The 17586-nt window shown below is 35.4% G+C and overlaps 3 protein-coding genes across 9 annotated transcripts in view; all 3 read right to left on the bottom strand.

The window, feature by feature from the left end:
• Nucleotides 1–4498: 4498 nt before the first annotated feature.
• LOC108138378 lies at nucleotides 4499–5769 on the bottom strand. Its single transcript, XM_017260560.2, has one exon. It carries the CDS (start codon nucleotides 5652–5654, stop codon nucleotides 5034–5036), a length of 621 nt encoding a protein of 206 aa, XP_017116049.1. The 5' UTR covers nucleotides 5655–5769; the 3' UTR covers nucleotides 4499–5033.
• Nucleotides 5770–5865: 96 nt separating this feature from the next.
• LOC108138360 lies at nucleotides 5866–6534 on the bottom strand. Its single transcript, XM_017260528.1, has one exon. The coding sequence runs from the start codon at nucleotides 6532–6534 to the stop codon at nucleotides 5866–5868; it is 669 nt and encodes a 222-aa protein (XP_017116017.1).
• Nucleotides 6535–9277: 2743 nt separating this feature from the next.
• LOC108138365 (calcium-transporting ATPase type 2C member 1) overlaps nucleotides 9278–17586 on the bottom strand; it is a 48376-nt gene continuing 40067 nt past the window's right edge. For 5 of the 7 annotated variants that reach the window (XM_017260535.2, XM_017260536.2, XM_041708280.1 and 2 more), the window contains 2 exons: nucleotides 12948–13263; nucleotides 9278–12888 (listed from right to left, as the gene is read on the bottom strand). In XM_017260535.2, coding sequence (XP_017116024.1) covers nucleotides 12189–12888; nucleotides 12948–13263 — 1016 coding nt within the window. In that variant the 3' untranslated portion in view covers nucleotides 9278–12188. The remainder of the gene's footprint in view (nucleotides 12889–12947; nucleotides 13264–17586) is intronic. The other 2 variants (XR_001774102.2, XR_001774103.2) reach the window with 2 other exon arrangements.

Raw genomic sequence — 17586 nt, 5'->3', positions numbered from 1 at the left:
AAACAAAGGCATGGAAATATTTTAAACTTGGCCCATCAAAATCGACAAAGAAAAACCAAACTGAGAAAAGTAAATTAATCTGGAATCTGCATTTCAATGAGAAATCGTGACACCCTGAAAATCCAAAAAATGAAAAACAAAAGTAAAAAGATAAAATAAAATCCTTTCTTCTTAAAAATTAATAACGAAAAATTATAAAACATATAAAAACTAAAACATAATAAATAGAAAAACGTATAAAAATTAATCAGAATATGTTTGAGAATAATACAAAAATGATCATTTATCCGGCTTACACTTCAGACCCAGATACAGTTCAATCCCAGAGACAAAGCAAAATTCATAGAAAATGCCTACAACAAACATACAAACTACAAACGAAAAAGAAAAGTTGGGGATGGGGGCAGTGTACTCTGTGAAAAAACTACCATCCCACAATTTTCAGAAGCGAATGCATAATAATTGAATACAGCCGCTTTCTGCAATAGTGATAATAGTTTTTAAGTCAGCCACCAAGCATCAAAGCAACCAACAAAGAAAATATAATTCAAGAATCAGCAAAGAAAATGAGTATATTAAAAAAATAGATAATACACATTGAAATAGCAACGGTAAGCACTTATTTTAAAAAAATGAGGAATGACAATGACACTGATAATTCTAAATATAATTGATTTATAATAATATTTTTAATGATATAAAAGCCCATTGAACAGCTGTTTGGTTTTAATAGAAATTGAGATCAGCACGCAGTTTACTGATTAGATTCGAATTCCAATGAGATTTTTAGTTAAATTAACAAACATCCAAAAGGGAAGCGATTACCAAAGAATGAAATTGATTAATAAAAACTCAAAAAACTTAATAAAGCGAAACAAATACAAAAACAAATCCAGTAATAAAAATAAAAAGCTATGAAATTAAGCGTATAGCATATGAAAAACCCTAAACTCTTATATTATATGTATGGTGTATTATATTTTTTAACCTATTTAAGGCGTACTCTCTATATATACGATATATCTACTTATATTTGACGTAACCTAAAAAAGTGTGTAACAGCAGTTAGCTGCTTAAATAGATGGAATTACAGACTTTTAATTATATTGAATGCCAGATTGATAAAATTCATCCACAGCCTGTTCTTAGTTAAAAAGAATACAGAATGAGAAATCCAAAGCAACAATAGCCTCGTTAGTTGTTAATTAAGCTTATATGGCGATATTGAAACAAACTCTAAACTCAAATTATTGCAAAAATACGAACGAACAAGGCATAGATACTATCCTGGGCCCATTTCTTCGTTTTGGAACAAAAACCGTTAACGGTTTCCAAAATAACTTTCGTATTCGTATTATTAGTCCATATTAAGATGTGTGATTTTGTCTATATCGAATTTGAATGCTTTACCGTCAGACTAAAATTCAGTGCAACACCCCGCTAAAATTAAAAATCTTTAATATTTTTATAAAGGTTAAGGGGACAAGTTCTTAGTTGTTCAAGTACAATTTCAATACAAGGCCCCAGCATTATTCTATGCCCTTACGTATGTTCACTATTTGCAATAGACACAATGTGCCCATAGAACAAGTAATTTATTACAGACAGATATCAAATGATTTATTTATATTATATACGAATTGTTGTTTTTGCAACAAGAACGAACCACAAACAAAATGAAATAGTACCGAAAATATTTTACAGAGTTTTACAAGTTACCGACAAACAAGAACAAAATACAGCTCTCAAAATGTCAGTAAAAGAAATAGCAGCAGTACTAAAATAAATCAATCAGACAGCTTACAACTGAGAAAAACAGCAAAAAAATAGTAAAAGTCGACAAGGATCGACGAAAACCCTGAAAAAAACAAACTAAAACGGAGAACATATAGTTACATTTAATTAACATACATAAAATTATATTCCATTAAGTGTTAAGTAAAGTATGCAAATGAAAAAAAAATGGTAAAATCTTGCGCTTGTCAAGTAAAAGCAGATACTCAAAAGAAGAAATCATCAGAAGCGATGATAATGATAAGTTAAACACTCGAAAGATCACAAGATTAGAGAACGAACCGAACACAATTTGTTATGTTAACATTTCTTTAATATATACTTTTGTAATTATTATGAACAATTGACAGGGACTACCATTTAATAACTACCATAGAAATAATAACTGAGCAGAGTCAATAGAAACAAATTTTATTTATGCAAGTATCAGCGTCGGCTCCGGAAGTGAGCAGGAACGCACTTATTATTAATTGTAACTCACATCTAACTGTACATAAGCAATCACAAACTGCAACTGCAAACGCAATAGTACCAAAGTAAGTAAATCAATTATTTCACTTATTTTGCTAACGAATAGCTAATGCAACAAGTAAAAGGAGACCAGAGATCAACAGTTTCTCATCTGTTCAAGCGGATAGAAAAAAAGGCACCAATGAGTTTCGAGAATTTTTGCTATGAGTAAATCAGCTGAACGCAACATATCCATGTAGAAACATGACCCCTGCTTCATGGCCGATTACGTTTTGACATACCCAGTATAAATTCAAATTTTTTTTTATCAGAAAGTGAGAATTTAATTGAAGACTTACAGATTTTTGGTTTATTGAGCAGACGTTTTAATCAAAACCATCAAACAAAATCAAAACCAAAACCGAAATAGAATCAAACAAAGCAATAGTGATACTATACTGACAGGATCAGGATACGTACCTGCCCCTGCCAGCCAATAGCCAATAGCCAATAGCCTAATAAAAAATAACAATAAACCGAACAAATCTTTTAATTTACAACATATACAACAAATGCAACGGATACCGCAGCAGCAGCAACCATAGTACAATAAAGATACATTTTTCTTATTGACCGACTTTTATACAACAGACAACAACAACAAAACCCAATTGAGCAACTAATAGGCAAGCAGCAGCAGATGATGTTAAGAAATGATCATGAGAAGCATAGCAAGATTTAAAGCAGATTGAACCGAATCAAAAAGCGGATACCGAAATAACGACAGAGGCGATCTTAAGTATACAACAAACATAAAGCAAGAGCAAGCAAACTACCTATATACATATATTTTTTAAAGAGGCAAACGCAAAACCAAGAGCGGAAGTAACAATAGCTACAAATTGTTAAGCATTTTTATATTTGAATTTGTATAATTTTGAATCGATTTAATGTAAAAAGAAAGTTATACATATAAAACTAAAAACCTATGCAGTGAAAATCAAAGCAAAAGAACGTAAAACTTTTTTATATTACAAGAGACAAACAAGAATAACAAAAATCTCACTTTCCTGGTAAAAATTGAATTAATTGGTACAAACATAATAATAGTAACAGATTGCACCCAAACAATAAAACAGGCTTACCAACTTCAATAACAACACATGTTGTTATTTTTTATTTTATTCTATATCAGTATTGATTTTTAATCTAAACCAATCTTAATTTAATAGTCGAGTTTAGATTTACACTCACAACAACAATTACCGGAACAACCATCAACAATGTTTGAAACATACATCAACCACTGGCAATTCGTAGAATATTTTGACTATAAAAAACATCGTTGTTTCGGCTGAATCAAAAACGAGGTTCGAAATACCATTTAATAATTTGCATAAAATATGAGGTTCTCTAAACTATTCAGAAATCATATTTACATTAAAAATATAGAGGGAAAACTTTTAAAAGAACATTACAAACTTTACGAAGTAAATGTTTGGTGACAAAAACTCGCATTGCAGCGAAATCAAGAAACTTTAGATATCAAAATCTGAATAAAAAATGGTGACTTAACCAATGGCAATGAAAAAAACTAGACAAACATCTAAAAAAAAAAATTGAATACATACCTTCTCGGCCAATTCCAAAGTAAAGTTCTCGGAAAAAACAACTAATCTCGGTCATTTCAAAATTGATTGCACAAAACAAGGCAACTACTTAAAGGCAATTCACGTTTAATTACAATTTTCGGAGCAACCAAAAACAAAATTTAAATTTAAGCCAAATGTATAAGCATCATTTTTTACATAAAAATTAAGTAATAATTAAAATAAATACTTAAGGTATTCAATGTAAGAAACAAAATCAAGTCAAACAAGAAAAACGTTTAACCACTTTGAATATGAACAAAAAGTGAAACTTTAGGAAGAAAAAGCGAAGTGAATAAACAAATTTCACCATCAAGGAAAAGAGAATTGCTAATCCCGAAATAAACTACCAAAAATTCAAAATTGTAATTGTTATAAGGAAATTAAAGCACTATATATGCGAACATATATCCAGAAAATTCTTAACACCAGCCAAACTAAAAGTAAACCATAATATCACACTCACCCACACCCCCCACAAAAACCATGAAACGGGCAACCACCAAAGTACACACTACATTCTCCACCACACACTCAGCCCCACACAACTTCCATTGGTTTAGATTTTAAGCATCATTTTTAACGTAATCGTCAGCCAAAAGGAAAAAAATACGAAAACACAAAAAAGAAACCTATCATGGCAGTCCAAAATTAATCAAAAAAAAAAGAATAAATAAGATTTTAAGGCAAGCAAATATTACCGAGTCAAAAATAAAATATTTAAGCAAGTAAACTTATGCAAACTCTTGCGTCGTCTAGTTTAATGTCGTAACATTTTACTTTTTGTAATAATTAATTAATATTAAAAGATATATTCTGTAACAAAGCAACAGCAAAGGTAAACTCACATGAACATCTATCGACCTACAAATTTCCAAACAAAAAACAGAAACCAACTAAAAAAGCTCACCAAAACGAAAAAGCCAATGCTACGGCATGTGCAACAAAAAAAAACAATTCTGGCATCCAAAATATAGAACTACTTAAAATACGAACCCATATGATTATACAAGAAAATGATTTAAAATAAATTGAATCTTGTAATATAAAGGATCGAGTTTCTTTTAAGTACACATTAATTTTTTTTAAGTCCGATGCGAATCTGAACATTATTTAAAGAGTATCTTATTACACCGGATACTAGCATGCCAAATCGAATTTGACGACACCGTCGTAGTCTGGGCCATACTCGAAGATGGGCTTCCTTTTCCAAGGGCGGTTGAAGCAGGCCGAATAGGTTGTCTGCATATTGCTGATTTCGCCTAGAAGTTTCTCGCACTTGAACCGCATGGGATAGTTGTGAGTCCTCGTAAGATTTCCGAAGGCCTGCAGTCTGTCTACCTCCGTTGGGCGCTTTGGAGGACCGCTCTTGTCACTCTCCATATTGGCTTGCACAATACGAAGTCGAGGCAGTTCCTGGAACTCAAGGGTGTTGGTTGAAGTAAAGTTTCGATTCAGTAGTTCGTGGTCTTCAAGGTTCAAGCACGACCGTGTGTTTCTCATAAAGTTATGGTAAGCCAGCTTCCGCTGCTCTACGAAAAAGGGTACCGTTTCGGCACGAGCGAAAGGTGCATCTGTATACGTGTCCTGGGTGAGTGATCGATGGCGCTCGCAGCCACTCACCCGGAGTCCTGGCAGGATGGCGTTGCTTTGCTCCTCAACGGCGTAACGACGCTCAGCCCAGTTGCCAATCAGCACCTCCTTGCTGTATGGCGGCGAGGCCATGTCGTCCGCCAAAGACTTTTGACTTGTCCCACGCATCCTCGCAAACGTGGAAAATTTATTCGACAATAATAGAAAAACTGATCAAATTAAAACTAAATTTTTAATGGTAACACAACGATAGAATGACAAACAAGTGCTAGCCTCCTCTGCACCTCTTAGTTTACTAAACACAAGTGATACACTCATTCCCTGTTATAAATGATTTTATTTTACTACGAATTTTGTGTTCATCGACAGTACTTTGCATTTAGTCTTTTAAGTCGTCATGAATATTGCAATTGAGAAAAATAAACCTATCCATCTCCCTCTTTCTAGTAGCTTCGTCCGCAACTGTCCATTCACCGATCTTAACGTTTTCGGTCTTGGCCCTAGTTTTAGCATCGAATTCGCCTCTGTAGCTAGTTAGGCCTTTAGGTGCACGCTCGTTTGCCAACTTACAGCGCAACTTATTGTGGACTAGGCTGCAGTTGCCATAGCTGTCAAGACTATCAGGCCTCTTTGGCGTAAAGTGTGACTGACCAGCTTCCTCCATTTTCAAGCACTCCTCCAGCCGCATCTTCGGGAAGAGGTGGAACATGAGGGTATTCATGGTGGTGTAGTTGTTTTTGTACTGATCCTCCTCGGATAGGTTTAGACCAGCGCTCTGCGAGACCTTGTTACCGTACATCCGGTTCCTGAGGACCAAGTGATCGTGCACAGATTGGTTGTAGTTGAAAGGGGTGTACGATGCTTGGCTGCAAGTCTTGTGCTGCTCGCACCCTGTTTCGGTCGTCAGTCCTGGCAATATTGTGGTACCATTATGAACTGGGCCTTGGAAGCGATTGTTATACCAGTTGCCAACCAACACGTTGTTGCTATACATCAGAACCTTTTCATTGGCATATAAGCGCCGCTCATCCTTCATGTCATCATCCATAGCCGATGTGAGTATGAGGAAAAGTTCACTTAAAATATAACAACTTTTCGTAATATTATTTTTAAGCAACTATGGGAGAGGTGCTTAGTTGAAGCAAAATGCTCAGGCGAATTCTAAGGCCCAGTACTCAGATCAACGAACTACTTTCGTCAGTTAACATTTTTCGTCTGGGTCCTTTTTCAACCCGTACTCAGATCAACAAAAAAATAACATAGAAATTACACAGCGTTGGCAGTATCTGGGATGAGCTCTGGGTAACGTTCGTCAGGACCTGGTGAAAAGAATAAAAAATATTTAATTTTTTCTGGGATCATAAAATGTATGGAAGCTGGCGGTAAACAATTGAATTGTTTGAATCGAATGATTCATTAGAAATCCGATCCGGTCATTTAACTCACGAAATGAATAGTACAACTCGCCTGCAATGTCAAAATAGAAAAACTGTGTACTGAAGAGAGTTTGGCCAAAGGCGTTTGTTATAGATGTGTGCCCTCGAAATTTATTCTTCGTAATAAGATGAAAAATAATCGAAAATATTATACTATACAAGCTTATTATTTGAGATTTTACTTATGCAAGCAATAAATTAATATTAATAAATTTATTAACCGCACACTGTCAGCTTTGACGACAAGGACATAGCATAGAGTAAGAACTATATAGAGACACCATTTGCTCTGCCGCTCTCTTGAGTGACTTTTCCAGTGATGCCACCCAGACTAAAAAAGGGGAAAATTTAAGTTTTTCACGGTTCGATTGGAACTTGTAATTTGGCCCACGGTGAATTAAAATCAATTCGATAGTTTACAATTTTAAAAACATCCTGTGAGTTTTTTGAATGGCAGCGTTTTTAGGATCGCAGGAATGTACCGCTGCACCTGAAACTTCAACCGCGTTCATCTCGAAACGACATTTTCGAAAACTGCTAACATCATAACTCGACTACAAGTTGAAGTGCTTTTGATTCTATCGTTCTCTCTTTATCTCACTCTCTAATCTGCTGCCACCGGCAAAGCAGCGGCCGATCAGTAGCAGAGGCGCGGCATAGGTCAAATAACTTTTAAAATAACAGCTCGATTTTAGGAATTTTTGTGTCTACTGATACATATGACCGAAACCCACACACAGAATACAACCCTATATACCATGTCTCAGAGTAGCGTGACAGAGGTGTTTACTGTTTCGTGACTGTTTTGAAAATAAACTTGCCCAGCTTAGGAATCACTTAAGTCTGCAAGCCCAATCGCAAACCTCTAAATTTTATAGTTTTCGAGATCTCGACGTTCATACAGACGGACAAACGGACATTGCTAGATCCACTCGGCTATTGATTCTGATCCAGAATATACATAATTACTTTATAGGGTCGGAAACGTTTTCTTCTTCCACCGGTTACATACTTTTCAACGAATACAATATACCCTTTTACTCTAGGAGTAACGGGAATAAAAATTAAAAAATAAGGAACAAGAATTGAGCAGCGAGAGCTCGTCCTTTAACACTTCAAAAGTGGAAAAAGTCAGCGTGTCATTCCTGAAATGGTATCCGTCAACCCCAGTACCGTACAATACATCCTCCAACGGTTTGTTCACCGAACATGAAGAGCGTCGTAGTGTTCGCAAAATTAAGGAAAACCCAAAGCTATCGGGCCCAAAAATCGTTGCTCAGGTCGAGAATGATGTGGGCCAAAAGTGTAGTGTTCACGCAGTGCACCGTGTGTTGCATGATCACAACTTTAATGGCCAAATTTCACGGAAAAAGCCATTTATCAGCAACAAAAATATAGCTGCTCGCCTTAAATTTACGAGGGAGCATATACTTTGTCCGATTACATTTTGGAATGACTTATTATTTGCAGGCAAGTCAAAATGTAACCTTTTTTTCAGATGGAAGACAACTTGTTTGACGGCGACTTAATACGGAGCTTAAAACAAACACCTAAAAGCTACAGTCAAGTATGGTGGGGGTCATGTTAAGGTTTGGTCCTTATGGCAGCCTCTGGCGTGGGCATCCTCGTTTTTATTGACGGGATCATGATGCTAGAATGTATCTCGAACTTGAAAAAAAATCTGCTTCAAAGTGCTGAAAAACTCGGCATTCGCGATCGTTTTCGATTCTACCAAGACAACGATCCGAAGCATTTGGCAGGCATTGTGAAGTCCTGTCGTCATAACACCAGCACAGTCTCCAGACTTGAATGTCATCGAAAATTTATGGAAAATATTGGACTTGGCAATTTGAAAAAGACAAATTTCGAATAACGATTTGAAGAATGCTCTAATAGAAGAATGGCAAAAAATACCAGTAGAAACGACCAAAAATTTAGTCGCGTTTCTGGAAAATCGTCTGAAAGCTGTCCAGAAGCAGAAAGGAAGGCACACAAAATATACGAAATTTTTTTAAGAATAATAAGTTTATCCAAATGAAGTGCACGAAAGTACATATGTTTTTGTTGTATTTTGTTATTATTTTTATGATTAAGGAGATCGTTTTTAGTTTATTAAATATGCTTCTGTTTCTGTAGTTAAAATATTGCGTTTTCATTTTTGTTTTATCTATATTAGTTTAGTTATTATTTTTGTTATTCAACTGCACGAAAAAGCTGCGGGCCACTGTATATACAAGTATGTACAATATACTTCCCTCTGCAAGGGAATTAAAAGAAAATAGATAATTATATGCGAAAGATTAATTAAAATTCCCAGTAGCTAGACAGCTCTTCCCAAATCGATGAAAATTAAGATGTCCACAAAGAATATACTACATAAAGTTTATTATATTTAGTAAATATTTGTTTCGCGATATTCCACAGATAAATATTAAATATATTAGTATTGTTACCATTGCATAATTAATTTAATATTTAAGATTTAGCCCCAATATTATTCGATTAACGAATTATTTTATTTACGATGTTGTTGATGACACTGTCATCGTAATGTTAAGAGATGGCTTTAATTAAACACAACGATGAAAGTTCAATTCATATTATTTCTAGTTCTGAGGGGAATTTCCGAAATATGCATGTTTGCGTAATGCTTGGTATTTATCTAGATATACATATATTCTTAAAGCTTACATTTAATAGCACAGATAGTAATAGTTTATTTTTTTACGTTTATGAAAGGAATATTTATTTATTTATATTTGTAAGTTTGCCATCAGCTTGTACATTTCGTTTAACCGAACTCCGTAGAAATTATAACTTAGTACATGTTAAAACTAGGCACCATAATTTTTGGAGCTACAATATTTGCCAGCATTGTAAGACATTTACACTTATAAAATGAGACTTGCATACTTTTTATAGACGGTTAAAGTATATTTTCGTGAATAAGAGTTCTTTTAATATCATAATCATATAAATTATTGCATTCCTTACACAAAACTTTAAATAGTTAAGTTTAAATTCCATAATTTAATTTATACCTGTTTTGACTAATATATTAATATTATTTGGTGCAATTTATTTATTATATTAATTTTTGTTATTAAATACGCTTATTTTTCTAATTATTGTTACCATTGTGGATGAGATGTGAGTGAATGTGTGTGGGAATTTGTCGTGTATATTTTGTATTGTGTACTTTTAGTATGCTTTCATGCGTGGGTTAATATAATGAGCCTTTGATTGCTTGCTCTGTTGAACGAGCTTTTTTAAATATATATTTTTTTGTTCGGTTTTTAAGTTTTTTCTTTTTTTTTTTCTTTTTTTGCCTTGATATATGAGAATGCGTCTCTGTCGAGCTTGGACTGATGTGCGATTAAATAAAAAAAATTTTGATTGGTCCATTAGATGCCTTTAGCAGCGCGAACAAAAATTAATTTCCGCCAAATAAAAATTTCTTTACAATTGGTGACCCAGAAATCTCCTTGTAAGTTTATGATCTTGTACATTTCAACCGAATAGATTTCTGTGTCGCCCACGTATAGATAAGTTTTGTTGATCGAAACCAAACCATCGAAAATGTGATATGCTCTTAGTGCATCAGTATAATCTTTTCTATGGGTATAAGACTTCTGAGTTGCAATGATATGAATCAAATGACAATGATATTTAGTGAGTTCAATAATTTAGCTGAGATAACTCTCGGTATTCTATTGAATTTATTTAATATTCCTTTCAATTAATTGACTATTAAGATTCATATTTTTGATTTTTAACTTTGAATCCTTTTTTTTGAAGAAAACTAACCAAATTCGCTTGATTTCTTTTGTATATTGTGTTCAATCTAAGCAAGTATCTGAATTTTTTGTGAATACATGTAGAGCTAATTTTTTAAAGATCAATTACTGCACATTCCAGTAATCTTGTGCTGTTTTTCTGGTAGAAATTTTCATTTGGTTTAGTGCTTTATCCTTTTTTGAGAGATATTAAGTCCTAGGCAGAACCACAAAAACTAATAACGCATCGAAACTTTTTTAATATAAAAATATGCATAAAATGAAAGATTTTCTGTTTTTTAAAATAAATATCGATTTTTACTCTCCATTTGATGTTTTTATGGATATGATTTTGTCAAAATGTATATTTTAACTAACGCGCCAGAGTTTTGATTTGCGTAATTTTACACAAATGTATTCCTTGCTTTTCAAATACCGAATAAATTAACAATCAATTTTACCAAAAAAAACCATGTTTTACTTCACTACGCCTTGCTTTGCCTTGTCCTTGCCATGCCTTTGTTGACTCTTATCCATTTTATTTTCATTTATGCTTGCTGAGACCTGGTTGTAACTGCATTTGACTGTTGAACCAAATCGCATTCACGAAAACGATCACTTGATTTATAATCTGGCTGATTCGCTGCGGGGAAAAAGAGGTAAGATCTAAGATAATCAGAAATTGAATTTTCAACTTGTTGGTTTACAAATTCTTTAGATTAAATTTTATTTTAAAAAATTAAAATATTTGGCTCCACAAGCTGATGTGCAAATCAACATAAATTTTGCATTTGTGGGATGATCGGTTTATGTGCTTAAAATAATATCACATTAAACTGTTTTTTCCGACATTTTTATAGAATATTAAACACTTTGAATTGCCTTAATTTGTGTGATGAGCATTAAAAACTAGAGCAGAACTTACAAATAAAATGGAAATACAAAGTACATAAAAAGGTTGCCTTGCAGCCAATTGGACAATTTAAATTATATATATGCGCCGCTTGACGCTGAGATATCAATAGTTTTTGAAACTTTTTTTTTAAATAGAAAAGCATCAGCAAGAAAGTTGTACATAGCGAACAATAAAAGAAAAGTTCTACACACAATTGACTACTTACATAATAAACTCAATACAGTACATTAAAATAAAACACAATTCCTTGCAATTTATAAAAAAACAATGCATTAATTACAGAGAGCAAAAAACAAACCTGGAAGCTTACGTCAAATCTAAGGATATCGCAAACTGGTTAAGACCCCACATTGTCGGTTCAATTTTGGCTAACTTGTCGAGTCAAATGTAAAAGTAAACACACACATCGCTGCTGCCTTGCTCCTTTTTCGGCTCTTGCTCTCTGCTGGCAGCATTTTGCCGCGCTCCTCGCTTGTTTTGGCATAGTTTTGCTTTTTTTTGTGGTTTTTTTTTTGTTAAGGTTTTTAATTTACTCGGCTTTGGGGTGCAAGTCCTCTCTAGCGCTTGCGTTTTGTCATACAAAGTCCAGATCAGAGCGGGTGCTGTACACCTTGCGCTCCATGGTGCGCTCAAACCATTTCTTTATCTCGGAGACAACCAGCACTGAGGACGTAAGAGAGACCAGAAAGAATATGTCGTAGGGCGTCAGGGCTTCCGTCTGGAAAACCATCTGCAGAGGCGGAAAGTAGACGACCAGCATTTGGCCAATGATCGAAAAGGCGACAGCCAGCAGGAACATGCGGTTGGTGGTGAGTCCAATGGTGAACACACTCTTCGTCTGCGAGCGACAAGACAGCGCATTGAACATGTCGAAGAAGACGAAGCAAGTGAAGGTCATGGTCGTGTCTCGCTTGGTCTTTCCCAGCGTCCCGTCGGCCATCTCGCGCTGGAATACCCACAGCGTACCCAGCACTATTATGCTGGCACTGAGCAATACGTTCACCACCACAGACTTTGTGATCATCGGCTGCTTAACGTTGCGTGGCTTCTGCTTGAGCACGTCGTGGTCCACGGGCTCCACGCCCAGCGACTGTGCAGGCGGCCCGTCCATTATAATGTTGATCCATAGAATCTGCATGGCGTTAAGCGGGTTGGCAATGTCCATCAGTGTGGCCAGGGCTATGAGGGCCAGCGCGGCTATTGAAGTGCTGAGCTGAAAGCGCACAAAGTTTCGGATGTTATAGAATATGCCCTTGCCTTCCTCGATGGCAGCGCTGCAAACAAAGAAAGTTAATTTCAGGTCCACTGTTATCTGACCACTGCATCCACTCACATGATAGTGTGGAAATCGTCGTTGACCAGGATCATGTCAGCCGCCTCCTTGCACACATCCGTACCGTTTTTGCCCATCGCAATGCCGATGTCCGCCTTCTTTAGCGCCACTCCGTCGTTGACCCCGTCGCCAGTCATACCGACTATGTTACCTGTGCGCTGCAGCGACTTGACTATCTCCAGCTTGTGGCGTGGCGATACGCGGTAGAAAACGCTCACGTTGTTGGCCACCTTGTCCAGTTGGTGCTCGTTCATTTGATCGATTTCCTGACCGGAAAGCGTCTGGTGGTGGATTGTATCGATGCCAATGAGATTCGCTGGAAGTACCAAGAAAAATATTCGTAAAAAGATGGAAAAACATTACAAATTTCTTGGAGTATTAAATGGGGACAATTTCAGAGAAAAAGGGGAGATGGGAGTGGTGGTAGCAAATTACCAACGAACTTCCTTGGGTTTTTGAATCCACTCCTAATACCTTGTAATACGACCTCACCTGGCAGCGTCGCCTCTTTGTTGTGGGTAGGCAGTCAAGTAAATCGGCTTTTACTGCATTTTCCAAGCAATTGACGCTGAACTACACCAAGCAACAGGCGAGTGGAGCTGCCTGGCAAGGGCAAGGGCTGGAGATCCAGGCCAGGCGCCACGTGTGTGCCGGCACAGCTTGAAGTCCTCGACTTGGCACTTAATCCCCAAAGAAAATGCAAAAACAGTTGTTAATTTGTTGGGTGTGCTGCCAAGGAGTTGTTCGTTTCACGGAAATTCAATTGAAACCCAAGCAATAAAGATGAAAAACTTCAAAAAGAATGGCTCCCCGCCCGCATCACCATTTCCTGCCACCTTTCATTCCGTACTCGAGCGCATTTATGAAGTGCGCACAATGGGCGGCAGCAGCTGAGGCAGACAGGAACAACAACTTTAGCGCAAAGAGAACTTTTGCGAAAGTCGCGGCGCCATTTTCATTATGGCGCCCGCGTATTTGTCCTATCCCCAGAACTCGTCCTGTTCGTTCAAAATTTTAGCCAGAGTGCACTGAAGTAAATAATAACAAATTGCAACAAAAGCAACCGGTCGGGACCAATGGAAAGATGCGAGGCGAAGTGAGCAAAAGAAAGCCGTAATTAAAACGCATTCAGCGACTCCAATCCCTACTCCCTACTCGCTTGGTTCTCAGACAATTAAAAGCAGCCCGACATCAAACAGCTGCAGGAAATTACAGAGGAGGCCAGCTCCAGTGTCGCTTTCCCCACCGTTTTTATCCTTTTCGGGTCTCTACGGGAACGTTTCAGTTGGCTGTTGTCGTCCGGTCTCCTCAAATACCCAAGCCATCGAGCAGACGGAGGTTCCTATTTGAGCCAACGCAGACTTCAATGTGTGCCACTGTCTAGGCCAAGCCACAGTTTACTCCCCTGTATGTTTTGATGTTTTAAGAGGGAACTTGTAACTTAGAATCTTAACAAATTTTTATTTTCCCTCAAATTTGTGTCGATCCAAAATTGACATATTTAATTTTTATAATAAAATAATTTGTATTTTAATTTTATTTTATTTAATTTCCTATTTCCTAATTGAGTTATTTGAATCTTCCTTGATGCGACTTACATATATACTACCTGCAACAGAAGAACAACTTTTGGGAAAGTTTCATGCAAACAGCTTTAAGACCGGCGAACTAGATTGCGTAGAAACGGACAGCCAGACATGGTTCCACCGACTCTCCTAGTGAAGCTAATCAAGAATTTATATTTACTTTCGGAAATGTCTATATGCGCTGCACATTTTCTAACTATAATTTTAATATTTCCAGCAAGGGTCTAAAAATATAGTCTTTAATCGTTCATTTTTTTTTATAAACAAGAAAGGAAGCAAACTTTGGCAAGCCGAAGTTCATATACCCTTGCATCTATTGCAAAAATTAAATATTCTGGAAGACATTAAAATAATGTGTGTATGTTTAAAAGCATTGAAGCTATGATGATTTGCAGCTCAATTATTTGAGTACCTATGGCAGCTATATAATATCGTTTTCCTATTTTAATGATATTAAAAGCGTAATTCTGAACTGTCAAATAATTAAATAATCAAAAAGAATTTCAAAAAAAAATTACAAAATAAAAAGGTAAAATTAAAAAAAAAAAATTATATTTTTGTTGTTCCTATGGGAGCTTTATGTTATAGTCGTCCGATTTTGATTAAATTTAAACCGTAATTCTGAAATATTTAACCATTACTATATGTCGAAGAACTAAAAAGAGAACTAAGAGAAGAGGCAAAAACTTAAAATTTTGTAGGAGCTTATAAAATTGTCACAAAGTGCAGCACAACCACAAGCCGAAAGCGGATTAGGCAGAATCTTGGTGCGGATTAAACAGAATCTTGGTGCACCCGCAAGCATTATTTGGCTTTCGGTTCTAAAAAGTTTATGAAAATGTCAAGCGCATAAAACGGCGCGACAGCCATTTTCTTTACCCCCTGGGTAACCCTCGCAGGAAAACTGTGTGTAAGAGGGTGCAGAGTATAAAACAAAGTGAAAACCAACTTCAAATTGTGAACAGTGTTTTAAATAAAACAAAGCAGACAACAAACGTCGCCGATGAAAGCAAGGTCTCATTTGGTAATTTAAGGGGTCACAAGCCCGTTAGAAAAGTTTTCTCTGCGGTTAAAATGCATTCGTTCAGTCAACTATCGACACTGGAAGTCGCCCCTATAGTTAAGCGTGTTCATATACTTCACGATTTCACTCGACTGAATGCTGACTTTCTTCTTCCCTTAACTTGCTTCGACTCAGGGCAAAGAGCATGATTATTTCCGGAAGGAATCCACAAGCAATCAACATGAAGGATTATTGTGCCGATTGCAGAGTGCATTCCAGATGCACTTTGTAGTCACTTCGCTAATTGGAAGTGTGTTACGCTGGGGAAATTATAAGTGATTAAACTCTGCATACGTATACTTAGAAATAGAAAAGGGAATTGTTAAAGTGCAATTTTTTGTTGAAGCTTAACAGTCTAAAAATATGGATTTTGAAACCCAGATCTTATGGACCGAGAAAAATGAATAGCTAACAAAATCAGGTCAGCTGTTAGCGTCGTCACTGTGTCAACAAAAATGAATAAAAGATTTTCCAAACAAGCATTACATTAAAAATAAAAAATTACATTACATTAAAATTACATTAAAATAAAGACAAAAGTAGATACGGATAGAGTACGATAAGTGCTTATCGAAACTTGTAAAATCCTGTTTTTCGCTGCTTTGCTCGATTCTAACTGAAATTCAAAATAAAGGCAAACTAAATTGTTTTTTTCATCTCATCAGCAATTCTGTAGGTACGGACATAATTTACAAATTTACAAGCAAAATAAATTTAAGTAAAAATGAGTTCCCTTTAGGTCCCATTGACTGCCTGACTGGCAGCTGTCCGCTATTGATTATCAACGTTTTGCTGCTTTACGGATTAATGTAATGTAATATAACATATGTTGTATGGTTAGTGATAAACTTAACTTATATTAAATACTTTAAAGTATTTAAAATCAATTAATTTCTTTGCTGGCGCAATTAAATCCGCCAGCCATTTGCTTGACTGAAAGCTTCCGTGAGGTTACGAATAAAAAAATATCAGCACCGGGAGTTGAACTCGTATATGCACTGAACCACATGGGAACTGCAGGTGGATACATTTTTATATAACACATCCACCTATGTATTTTTAAATTACAATTACACTTTCTAAAGTTATGAGAAATGCAGTGTCATCCCCAAGTAGTTTTAATTGATTATTCAGGGATTTGAGTTCAGGAAAGTAAAGTTTATACATGAAGTGAAAAGTGAAATAGACCATAAAATGGAATTGCCTTTTTGTGATTTATTTGAAATAATTTTAAAAAGCTGTGATGACAAGTCGTTGGTGTTAGCTGTGTCAAATCTTATACATGTTTCAATTATAATTATTAACGAAGATTCGTTAAAACGTCTTTATAGAGCCTTTAAAGAAAAGTGGAATGACCAAAAACGGAATAAAGAAAGGTTTACAAAAAAGTATGAATCGTGGCTTCAAAAATAATATATATAATAGTCCATTGCCTGGCGAAATTTGACAATTTTAGGTTCAAAAATTAGAAAAAAATTACCTTTTTATCTAAAGAAATAGGAGCGAAAAATCCAATATTTTGATTATTTTTCAATTTGATTTTAAATTAATTCTTTAAAATTGGAAAAATAATGTTGCTCCTAGCTTACCAAATATTTGAGAAATATTAGTTTGAACTCGCCTATTCAGCACGTTTTTTTACCTTTCTTCAAATTCGGAAAAATTGTTCCAACTTAGATCATAATTTCGATTTTTCAAAAGCTGGATCAAAAGTTTTGCAAAATTGACAACCACGAAAGTATAATTCATAAATACCCTTTTTTTCCTTCACTGCGTTACAAACTTTTGTCTTAGTTTAGTTTATAATAAGGAAAACTCTAAATTTTACGAAATTTAATTTTAAAAATAGTAAAAATTAAAAAAAAAAAAGCTTAATGAAATTGGTCTAAAAATGCTTGAAACCGCCGGCTTAAAAAAATGGCTAAGCGAAAAACGCCATTGAACTTAGAGAAATACCCTTTTTTCTTCACTGCTTTACAAACGAAATTTT

This window comes from Drosophila elegans, unplaced genomic scaffold (assembly GCF_018152505.1).
Source record: "Drosophila elegans isolate 14027-0461.03 unplaced genomic scaffold, ASM1815250v1 contig_208, whole genome shotgun sequence".
In the NCBI taxonomy this organism is placed as follows: Eukaryota; Metazoa; Arthropoda; class Insecta; order Diptera; family Drosophilidae; genus Drosophila; species Drosophila elegans.
The sequence above is the reverse complement of the archived record's forward strand: the minus strand, read 5'-3'. Positions and strand labels throughout refer to the sequence as shown.